The sequence below is a fragment of the Eurypyga helias genome, unplaced genomic scaffold (assembly GCF_000690775.1).
Source record: "Eurypyga helias isolate BGI_N326 unplaced genomic scaffold, ASM69077v1 scaffold12092, whole genome shotgun sequence".
In the NCBI taxonomy this organism is placed as follows: domain Eukaryota; kingdom Metazoa; phylum Chordata; class Aves; order Eurypygiformes; family Eurypygidae; genus Eurypyga; species Eurypyga helias.
Window position 1 is genome coordinate 10,658 of NW_010234134.1, and position 11,781 is coordinate 22,438.

The 11,781-nt window shown below is 42.7% G+C and overlaps 1 protein-coding gene across 1 annotated transcript in view; it reads left to right on the plus strand.

The window, feature by feature from the left end:
- The window catches only part of CCDC83 (coiled-coil domain containing 83), a 17,831-nt gene extending 7,402 nt beyond the window's left edge, over positions 1-10,429 (plus strand). Inside the window, exons 5-10 of the mRNA XM_010161956.1 lie at positions 1,467-1,558; positions 2,715-2,783; positions 5,211-5,332; positions 6,355-6,440; positions 7,762-7,946; positions 10,244-10,429. Coding sequence (XP_010160258.1) covers positions 1,467-1,558; positions 2,715-2,783; positions 5,211-5,332; positions 6,355-6,440; positions 7,762-7,946; positions 10,244-10,429 — 740 coding nt within the window. The remainder of the gene's footprint in view (positions 1-1,466; positions 1,559-2,714; positions 2,784-5,210; positions 5,333-6,354; positions 6,441-7,761; positions 7,947-10,243) is intronic.
- Positions 10,430-11,781: the final 1,352 nt, after the last annotated feature.

Consider the following 11,781-nt stretch of genomic DNA (forward strand, 5'->3'; position numbering starts at 1 on the left):
ATCAACCCTTTTTCAGTTTAACCCCATTACCCCTTGTCCTGTCACTAAATGCCTTTGTAAAAAGCCCCCTTCCAGCTTTCTTGCAGGAATAGGCATAGGTGAAGAGGTCTTAGTCTCTGTAGGTACCACTGAAGGGCTTGATGTGGCATAGTCCATGTGGCCTGGAAATGACATTTGAAACAAAATTGCTCAAGGGGGGAGGAAGAACAGGCTGGACGAGGCTTGGAGCAACCTGGTCTAGTGGAAGGTGTCCCTGCCCATGGCAGGGGGGGTGGAACTAGGTGGTCTTTAAGGGCCCTTCCAACCCAAACCAGTCTGTGATTCTAAGAAAAAGAGCCATATGCTTATGTGTGATGTGGGGAAAAGAGCGTTGCAGTGAGAGTGTTAGGGAAAATATCTTCTTTAATAACAATAGGTATGTCTGAACAGCTCCTCCTTCTGTCTCTCAGTACCACTCAGGTTGTTTAGTTGTCTGAAAGATGAATTAATTACAGTATGGGAGTACTTCCGTTTCATTCTGCCAAGTCTAGATGGTGGATTGATTAAGGCAGGCCAACTTCCTCAGTGTTAAATTAAGAACTAATGCACCACTAGTGCACCTTTCACTGCCTTTGACTCCACGGTGGGTCCATGACCCGGCCAGATCATCCATGGGCTGTCTGTAACACAAGTGAGGAGCTTGGCTGAATTTCAAGCCTCTGGAGCAAGTGTAAAGTGCCTTCCCTTAAAGAAAATAACTACATTCTCATTCATTCCTTCCAAAGGAGGAAATACCAGGCAGCAGCAGGCTATTTCAAATAGCACAAAAACAGCTGAAGGGAAGGGTGAAGTAATTAAATATCAAGTGACTAGAACTTGAAGGAAAACAAATTCAGTTAGGCTTAAGACACACTTTCTAAATAATGACCACAAGTGATGATGAAAGCAAATCATTGAGGCAATAGCCACATTCTCTGTTTTGTCCTGTTGTCAAATTAGAACCCCCTGGAAGTCTTGGATACGTCAGAAAAATATATTAGGCTCTGTATAATCACTGTCTGAAGAAAATAACCTGTGGGCAAGGTGATCCAGTGTGCTTCTATACCTGGAAAAATAAGTTTTCTAAGCAGATCCCTTGCATGACTCCAGGACACCAAATTTAGTGTTCAGATACCAATATTCTAGCAGAGAATTGCTCAGCTCACTGTTTGGTTAGCAATAAATTGCTCAGCTCTTGAAGTTGCCAACAGAAATGTGTAAGCCACTTCAGATCTCTAGGGTCGTAGTCAATGCTACTGTCCTTTGAATTTAGGAGGACAAGATTTCTCCCCTGGAGAAAGATCTTGGAATCCTTTTCTGTGGAGCATCTATGGATGTAATGCTGGCTGATAAGTTCTGGTTTAGGAACAACACGCCAGTTATCTATTTGTTGTCAGGAGAAATTGATGTCAAATAATGATTTCTGATTTTCTTGTTTTGTTTTGAAGAATATTATAAAAATGCTTGGAAAGCAGTGAAGGAAGAAAATGACAGACTGGTTGAGATGCACATGAAGTTGAGTAAGGAACAGGCCTATGAGGTATTCCTTCTTCCTTTTTTAAAAGTGTTAACTGCATCATAGCTAGGATTCATGTACTCTGCATGAATAATTATTTTACCTTGAATTAAGACTTCGAACTTTTCTAATAACTTGAGAGTAAAATAAACAGTAAATATTCCTACTAGATGTGGCATTGGCTGTTGTTGTACACACATGTACTTTTTTCACATCAGACTAACAGTGAGTAGACGTGAGGGCATTTCACAAACGAGGTATGGAAACTGGGGGCACCATGCACCGACATGACTTGTTCAAGGACATCTCATTTTTGCTGTCACCTTGGTTTCGATGTTTGCACAGACTTCAAAAAACAGTAACAAATTAAACGATTGCTTGCATGGAAATATACATCAATTTTAGGAAAAAAACACAGTTGTTTTGTACTTGTAAAGTACAGCATTTTCAAAATGCCAAAATAGTGCAGTCTTCAGTAAAATTTAGGCTTATTGAGTTTTTTGTCATCTCTGCCAGCTCTGATTTGCAAACATGATTTATGGAGTGTTTATGGTGATGACTTCTTACACTCACAAAATGCGAAGCACCGTTCGGTACAAACCACCGGTTGGGTCCATTCGGTATTTAAATTCCCTGCCTTCAGCACTGGAATTTTCAGTCATGTGAGAACATAAGCAAAGGATTGTGTTTATGGGGGTCTACAGGGGCATGTTCCCTTCCAATTGTTCCTTTCAACGTACTGACATCAGTAATTAAATGGTAGCCTTGGATCGTTAGCATAGACCTCTACATGTTTAAGTAACATGCCATAGTACTGCCTCATTTTTTAAAATTTTGTTTGGTTCTTTAACAGATAAAGGTTTGATTTCCTGAAAACATGAAGATTTCAGCAGTAGTGGGAACATAGCAGAACTTGTTAGGCTAAAAGGAAATGGCCTGTCTTAATATGGGAAATTATAAATATTGGTAAATTGCTTGACACATAAACTGCACCAGGCAGGATGATGAAGAAACAACAGCTGGCCTTGTGGTCTAAATCCTCTTGTAATCCCCCAGGAGTCTGTTGTGTGGATGTGTCTTAATTATTTCCTGCTAAACAGCAGAAGGTTCTTCTTTATAGCATGCAGCACTGTCAAAGTCCTGCTTCCGGATGAGATGATCTTAAATTGTGTTTTTGCAGAGTGCTGTAAGATACTTGGACAAAAAGAGTCAGAGAGTAATCGAAGAGAATGAATGGCTAAAAAAAGAGGTAAGAGGATCACTTGCATACAGTGATACTACTGCACATACTACCTGCATGGTTAGGTTTGGAATACCATGGCCTACAGCCATAGCTTTTTCCAGCAATGGGCCTCTGAAGACTTTCATAGGAAAAGGAGAGCAAAATTCCTGTTAATTAATCTGTAATCCTGTGTAGAAAACAGCGTATGTGCTGAAAAAAAGGTAAAAGGTGAACATCTCCTTTCACAAATGAAGGATCCCTTTTCCTGCCCAGGCAGTTACATGAAGGATTACAACATTCCGTGCAATTAAGTACTTGTAGCTGTAGAGACTGGGATCCTACATCGTGTAAAGGCTCAAGCGTCAGTTGAAGTATCAGAAGAGTGTGGTTTGAATTGCATTAAAGTTCCAGTGCTGCCATGTTGAAAGAACATGGATATGAATGTTGGAAACATTTTTTGAGAAAGGGCTTGAAACAGTTTAAATGGGAGACACTAAAGAAACCCCACTGAAGAGGGAAGTGTCAAAATCATATATAGTTGTAATTTATTACTTAATAGCTTCTATACTGTCTTTTAATGGCAATTTAGAGCTATTTATTAGATAGCTGTAACTTTGCTTGTCAAAAAAACCCTGTTTGTGAGCCAGATTTAGGAAACTGGTTTTTCCATGTGGAAAGTTTAATTATGGTTGTTTCAACCACTACAGGTTCTCAGTTGTGATCAAATCTAAGCAAGAGATTGGAGGGAGGAAATACTCTCCCCCAACTTTACAACCTCACAGTTGAAAGCTGAGCAAAACTTTTGGGGAGATTAATAAGCGAACTGATTATTTTTCAGTGCCACATCAACAAACCTGGCAGAGGTTTCTCCAGTTTACTTGCTGGTTTGCACTATTTGCCAGTATGCAGGGAGACAGCTTTCCTTCTTCCTCTTAGTGAGTTCTGAGCCTACATCTTTAACTTTCTGGGGAGGGTGTCCAAACCACAGCTTCTGAGGCAATGAGGTAAGGGTCAGTAGGAAAGAATTAATGTTTCAATCTGTATAAACAAGCAGGAGCTGGAATCTATACATTCTGGCGCTGAATGAGTATGAATTCCGTTCCCATCCCTGTCTCACTGAACACTTAACGAATTTTACACACGTTAGGTAGTGTCAACAAGGGAGATCTGCTTTGGAGTACTCATGTCCTGACAGGCCCTCACCTCTGAATTGAGGGATTTGGGTTTCTTTCCTCTCAACTAGAACTTTCCTACATTATGAATTAGTTTCCTATGTTACTGGTTTCCTATGTTATGAATTACTTCTTTGAATTATTGTGGAAAACAAAACTATTATCACTAAGTTCTCCACTCCTCTGAATTCACCCATTCATTTTCTCTGCTTTTTCTTACACAGATGAAATACTTTCCTTCAGGCTAATGTTTACACACAGCTGACAGCTCTTCCAGTATTTTCTTTAGGGAAAATAAACCAAAAATTTCAGGTCTATCCCAGTTCAAAATTCATCATGTTTTCAGTTTGGCCACCGAACTGAAAAATGACTTACTAAAACAAGCCCTAAACTAGTTACCTCCAAATCTGGACAGATTTGGAGACTTCAGTCTCATTTTTCCATGGTTACTGTGTCACACCAAGATGGTGCAAAGCTGCATCACCTCATCAAGCCAAGCTGCATCCTGCTACTGATTAATGTCCCATCATTTCCACCTTTTTTAATCCCTGGGAGAAATGGCAACTGGTTTTTAACTGCAACTTTGGATGATTATAGGCACGTTGATTTGGCTTTGGTGAGAACAGATGTGTTCAGATCACTAGTGCATTTTACACACGTGCATGTGGCTAAGATTTCTGGGCTGATATCTGGCCCATAGTACATTCCACTTCCAGTGAAAGGGTAAGAACTTGCTTGTACTCCAAGAAAAGGGAGAGGAGTTGTGGGAACCAAATCACTGGCGTCCTGTGGTTAATATAACTTCATGGGAATATGGGACGATTACCAGTTCAAAAGAAAGTAGAACCTGGGGCTTAGCCAACGTCATGGCTAGCTTGGACTGAAGGCTTCGCTAATTCTGCTTAAGGAGGGTTTGTGTATAGGCAGGAATAGAAAAGCAACACTGGCTCTGATGGGAAAGCAAAAAGGGAAAATCTAGAACTTCTGTCTCCCAGCCGTGTTCAGCAACACGAGAAGGTTCTGCTATTGGGGAGGCAGCCCAGATGTGTGGCTGTGATTGACAGTTGTGCCAGTAACGGCTTCTAAAAAAGGGGTGGAAGAACCCGAGAGGCCTTCCCTTTGTCTGAGAGCGTGTCACTACGTTTCTCCACCCAATGCGCAGGCGTGCTGACACAGCCGTGTTCTTTCTAGGCGTGTGCTATTGAGGTAGTTACACTGAAGGCTTTCTGAAATGGGTATAGTCTTTCTAGGATGATCCTTTTTTTTTTTTAATTGTCAAAAGGTTAAGATGTACCAGAAGGAAGTGGGTGATTTAGAAGCCTCTATTCAGCTCCTGGAAGAAGAAAATGTTGCTTTAGTGGCAAAACTGATTGATGGCAGACTGCAGAAACTGCAAGTGCCCAGGTAAAATGATGCCTTTACAAACTCAGAAGTGATTTAGGGTTTTTTAATAAAGATAATGTCTTCTCCTGCCTCTAGAGCTATTTGGGCTCTCCCACAATAAAACCAAAGTAGTTTCCTAGTTGAGGGGAGGCAGGATTTGACTGAGTATGTGTGGGACCTGTGTATTTGAAGGATGACAGTGACACTGTAACCTCCTAAATATCAAAATTCAGGGAAGAAACTGGGTTCTCTAATAATCTCTTAAAACCTACTGACATTCGCTTTCCCTTAGTGAGGATACCACTGGGACCTGGAAATAGTTTCTTTCTGGTGTAATTGTCTCAGCTTCTCAGACCAAGTGCTGAGTAATAGATTTTGCTTTTACTGTTGGCAAAATGTTTCAGGATATGAAGATTAATATGCAAATATATGAGGTTTTGCAATCTCAAGTGAAACAGATGACCTGGTCCTGAGTAAGGAAGAGGCCTTGGGATAAGGCTGTCTGTAGTATTAGTTTCTTTTATATTGAAATTATTTAATTTGTTCCCTAGAGAAAGATTAATTTTTCTGCAAAGTGTCAACACTAATGGTATCAAAAGCACAATGTAACAATGGGAATGATCCATCTTCATTTTCCAGGCCCAGCTCAGTGATTTCAACCATATTGCATAAAAAAGTTCCAAGTCTTAAGAAGTGACCATTTTTCTCTCCTCTTCAAATTCTGGACTGCTTTTAAGTGAGCACTGCCAGCTGTGGTTTGAATCTTGGCCTGACTGGAGACTACATTTGTTTTCTTTTAGTCTCATGGACATCGTTGAACTTAAGCACTAAGAATAAAAAGAGCAGCTTATTAGCCACTAAGCTACCTGGCTGCCTCCATCGTGATTTTGAACAGTTGTGCTATTCTGAGTTTGCGGATAAGCAACAAATGGCTTTCGGAAAGGGTGCCCTCCCACCCACCCCAGAAGATTGCACAGGAAAATTTAGAGCAAAAATTAATACCTATAATATGAGTTTCACTTTTTTTTTTTTTAATTTCATAGGCATTTGTTTCCTACCCAGGCAGCTGGCTTGCAAGATGGATTTCCTGAGGATGAAATGAAAGAAGGAGAGTATAGAGAGTCTGCAGGTAATGGAGATGCCAGCAGCTTAGAAGAGCTGCTATGTTACTGAACTTTTACATACTTTTTATTTATTCAGTTTTTTATCAAACTGCCTGTTTTATATGGTGAGAACCTAATTTCCCATTGAATTGCAGCCACGGCGGCAATAATAGACTGTAGTTTGTGTTAAGGCAGAACCACAGTGTACCTGTAATAAAGTTTTACAATTGAAATTGATGGTTAGATTGGGGGATGTAATTACTGAGAGCTAGCCTGGAATGTGCTTAATGGGATTGGCCATCTTTTGTGAAGATATCATTCGTATCTTAATCAGTTCTTTACTGATCCATATCATCACAACTTCATCTTGTCCCTGAGAGGGCACGCTTTAACTCTACACTGGCTTTCACTTGCTGTCCACATGCACTTTGCAGTCATCCACCTCATAGAGATACACTAAAGTTAACTAAGTAAATCCCTAGCAAGAGGAGGTGGAGCTGCATGGAGCTCAGCCTGCACTGAAAGTCTTGCTAAGCAGTACTGAAGTTTGGGCTGAGTTTCTATCTTTTCTGGTAGCTGTGCCCAGGAAAAAGATATCCGATTGGGCAAGCAGGACTGTATGAGTGTGCTTATCCATTCAGGGTGGTTTGTATGGATTCTGTAGTATTGCGTGTTTTATTCATTCACTTTGTGTGAGTACAAGGAAGAGGGGAAAAGGAAGACAAAATTAAATTGAAGGGGTAAGTTCCAAAAATTGAAGCCACACAGTTCCAAATAGGTGACCAAGTTCGGGTCAGTTCCAGCCACAGGTGAGCCTTTCTGGAACCATCCAGCACCAGCACACGTTGACTAAGGCTTGTGAATTAGATGTATGTCGACTTGGAACAGTTCAGCTCTACTACCTCTGTTAGACTTTGCAGCGGTTACTGGGAGGGGTAGGTTTTGTTCTGGTAAGCTGGGGTGAAGTCACTGTCCCAGGCAAACATATCACTTGGATATCCCTGGCCAGAATTGTCTCTCATCCTGAGAATTAGAGCTCTTCAGGGGAGTTATAAGTGGACTAGCTGTGTTTCAGGCACTTGGATATATGCACATATAGAGATAGATACATTGATATAGAAAAGGTTTTTACTTGGTTTTGCTACCTTTAATATTTTTTTAACTATTCAAGGCTATATGGGATTTAAGTTGAACTGATAAAAGCTAATTTTTCCCCTGCCCCGACCCACAGACCCATTACTTCTAATTTCCAATCAATGTCAGTCTCTGATCTTGATCGGAGTTGATCAGACTTGCTAATTCTGATCTTCATAAAGCTTACACATCATTGTTCATCTCTGTAAACAGTGCAAGCAGGGGGAGATGAAAGCCTCACAAGTGCCACAGTCCCCTGTCAGAAAAATAAGGCCTTTGCAAAGATTCAGTCTGAAACAGAGAATGAGAAGCCTCCAGACAGTGATGAGGAGCTGCGGGAAATGTCTTTCACGCCAACTCTTGGTAGCTTGTTGCATGAAGATCAAAAAGATTTCCAGGTATGAGTTAAAGTAACCGAGTGACACAAACATATTTCAGTGTGGAGTGTGAGCTGCTGCCAGGGGCGTTCTATTCCCGGTGGGGTTACAGCAGAAAACACTCCCATGTCTGATATCTAGTGTACAATGCAGATGATTAACCGTAGGCATCTGGTGCTGTTTGAGATGGTGAGGATGCTGCCTGCCTGACAGATGCTGGGCCAAAAGAGCATAGGTTCTGTCATACAGGTGGGCCTCACATGGATGTTTTGGGTGCTTTAGGGCATTTCTGGTAGCAGGAGAGATCTTGTTTTGTTAAGCAAATGGTGTCATCAGCATATGTGAGTGCCAAACTCCCCCTAGAAGAAATTCTGAATGTCACAAAGTGACAGTTTTCTGTGGTATCGCACAGGTTCTTGTTTGCTTAGCCGATGGTCCTTTTAGAACTTACGTTGCATAGTATCATTAAAGGATCAAGCCATTCAATCCTTCAGTGGTCAGCCAGGATAAATGTGTTCCTGAGTGCAAAGTACAGGGGTTGAGGGAATAAAAAGGTTCAGCTTATATGTCAATATGTACAGAATTTGTGTGGTTCTCAAAACAGGTGGTGGCACCTGCCACAGGAGCTCCTCAATCCCAGGCTGCAAAGGGATGTTTCCTGGGTGCCTTTGATACTCTGCTCTTGAGTTACAAAAACTTGAATACATTTCTAAATAATCTAATTACTCTCAGAAAATATATCACTCTACATCATTGATTTCTACTGCAAATGAAAGATGGTGACAGAGACAGGGTGCAGACTGCAAAACTTGCTGTGCAAAGACACTTTGCCGTAACAGCCACGAAGATGCTCAGAGGGCTGGAGCACCTCTGCTGTGGGGACAGGCTGAGAGAGTTGGGCTTGTTCAGCCTGGAGAAGAGAAGGCTCTGGGGAGACCTTATAGCACCTTCCAGTACCTGAAGGGGCTACAGGGAAGCTGGGAGGGGATTTTTTCCAAGGGCCTGTAGTGACAGGACAAGGGGTAACGGGTTTAAATTGAAAGTGGGGAGGTTTAGATTAGCTATCAGAAAAAAGCAGTTCCTGGAGAGGGTGGTGAGGCACTGGAACAGGTTGCCCAGAGAAGCTGTGGATGCCCCATCCCTGGAAGTGTCCAAGGCCAGGCTGGACGAGGCTTGGAGCAACCTGGTTTAGTGGAAGGTGTCACTGCCCATGGCAGGGGGGGTTGGAACTAGATGGTCTTTAAGGTCCCTTCCAACCCAAACCGTTCTGTGGTTCTATGATGTTTCTTTATTCTTGAATATTCTTTTCAAACTTACTCAATACTGAGTTTAAAAAACCCAAACAAATAAACCCCCAACAACTCTTTTTTTTCTAGAAATCTGGCATTAGCTTGATCAATATCCTGCATTCTGTGCTCAGAGAAATCATCCTGCTGCCCTGATCAGAGACTAACTTAAGGAGAGGCTCTCTCCCGAAGAGTCACTACAGAGAAAAGATGAACATTCAACAACAAATATCAGTCCAGGCAGTTTTTTTTCCTTGCAGTTGTTGCCCTCGGAGAGGAACACCAGCTTTGCTTCTTCCTTGCTGCTGCTAGCACTGTGGAGCCCACCCCACTAAGGGACAGGGGTGCTGCTGACATTCTCGTGCTTCCTAACAAGGAAGGTGCAGCTGCAAACTGCCGAGTTGTTATGAAAGCATTTACGAAGAAGAGGTGATTCAACAGCTTGCACTGTAGGGTTCCTTCTTCCCTCTCCCTGGCCTCGGCTGTATGGTCCTGCTCCTGCCCTTAGGGAACCCGTAGTGCCCGTCGGCCTGTTCTGTAGCTGAGTCGCTCACTAACCCAGCAGAAAAACTTGCCCTTTTATTCTCCTCCTGAATCAGTTTTCTGTTGGGTTAGTCAGCCGAATTGACTCAGAGGTTTGGAGAAGACCAGAGCCAGCACCAACGTGGTGGGAGCACATGGCTGGACTTGGACCTCTCCCTTGGCAGCAGTGAGCTGTTGGATTAGTTTCCTTCTTCTCACAGAACTGAACTTGGGAGCAGAATCTGCTTTGCAGAGAAAGTGTTACTGCTGAAAACACACAGGAAAAGATGAGGGCAGCAGGGCTGCAGCCTCCTGAGACGAGCTGGCCTGTACATCAAGCCCGTTGACATTGCCAAGCACAGCAACACCAGGGCAGCATCTGTACAGTTACTTTTAAAAGGAAAGTTGCTGGGTTTTTGTTTGTTTGTTTGGGTTTTGCTTTGCCTTTTTTTTTTTTTAACAGCTGCTTTTTGATGTAATTGCAGAAGAATAATTTTCTTTCTTCTTCAGGAATACTTAAAAGAGGGTCCTCTGGAGACACAGCTGATGTGTGTGGTTGGAAGAGCCATGCCTATTCATAAAGAACCAGAAGAAATGCCAAGCAGGAGCCACAAAGAAGATGGCACTATTGGTAAATCAGACGGGCACATCACAGCTCAGATGATCAGGGCCTTATCTCAAGAAAAGGTTGGTTAAAAACAGACAATCTGTGCTCGTTGTTAATGTAACATTCTCAGTTGATTAAATATTTGCTCTGTTCTTCAAGGAGCACGTGGAACTGGACTTGTGAAAACTGTTTTCGAGCGCCCAAATTGTCATTTACACATGTAAGTTATAATGAGAGGTATGTCTGTGTGGAGCTGGCTAACTGCAAGGCTGCTTTCCTTACCACCCTGAGAACTCTTGGGCGCTTTCTGGGCTTCTCAATCCAAGAAGCTGCACATGTGTCTAATAAAGCATCAGAGTTAATACTTAGTTTTTGTGGTCCCCACTTGCAGTCTGTCAGATGTGCAATTCCCTCTTGATCAGACACCGAATGGGTAAATCATAGAATCATCAAATCTTTTAGATTGGGAAAGACCTGTAAAATCAAGTCCCACCGTTAAACCCACACTGCTCATACCAGCACTAAACCCTGTCCCTGAGCGCCTCGTCCACACGGCTCTTACATCCCTCCAGGGATGCAGACTGCCATAAAACATGGACCTGTTACAAAATACTTAACTCTATGCTAAAGCAGGACCTGATTTATCCAAGTATAGTTAAACTATGGCTAGAGACTGAATGTTTGAATATACTTTGTTTCCATAACCCCCCACTTCCATATACTGAAATCACCAAAAAAGAATTTAAAACCCCCAACGAAAGCAGAGCATAAAAATCATCCAAGTCTTAAATATTTATTTTTTTAAAGAATTGGCCAAAGCTGTGGTGTAACGCTCTACCCTTGGTTTGTGGCCGCTCTCTATGACCACACACCTTTGTGCACTGGTTCAGGGGCTTTTCCCCTCTCGCTGCCCACCCTGGACACCCAGCCGGGAGCACACAATGCACTTACATCCCACAGGCACGGGTAGGCTTCTGACCTAGGCATTTCCTACTTAGAAACTGGCAAAAGCATCGAATAATCGGAGTTTAAGCCCTTTGACAGGTTAATCAGCTGTTTGGAATAAAGCTTTTTAAAAAGCTTAAAGGTTTGAAACAACCTCTGTCTGCGCAGTGTCTCATCCTCTGCCGCAGTGCTAACGTTTTTCATTTTCCTGCCCAGCACACGTCTCCCGGAGCTGTGAGTGAGTCGAACTGTTGTCTGGGCTCCCCTGACCACAGCTCCGCAGACACCGCGCTCAGCAGCCGACACCCAGGGGCAGGAGCCGTATCTCGGGCTGAATCTCACTTGCCTGTCCACGTACTCATCCGTTAAATGAGTTTGGACACGTCCCTGCTGTGACCCACCTGAGTTACTGCAAACACTGAGGGGGCTCCTAGAGTTCCAGAGAATGGGGAGCGGTATTGTGAGGGGTGATGGCTCAAGCACAGGGACAGGCTGG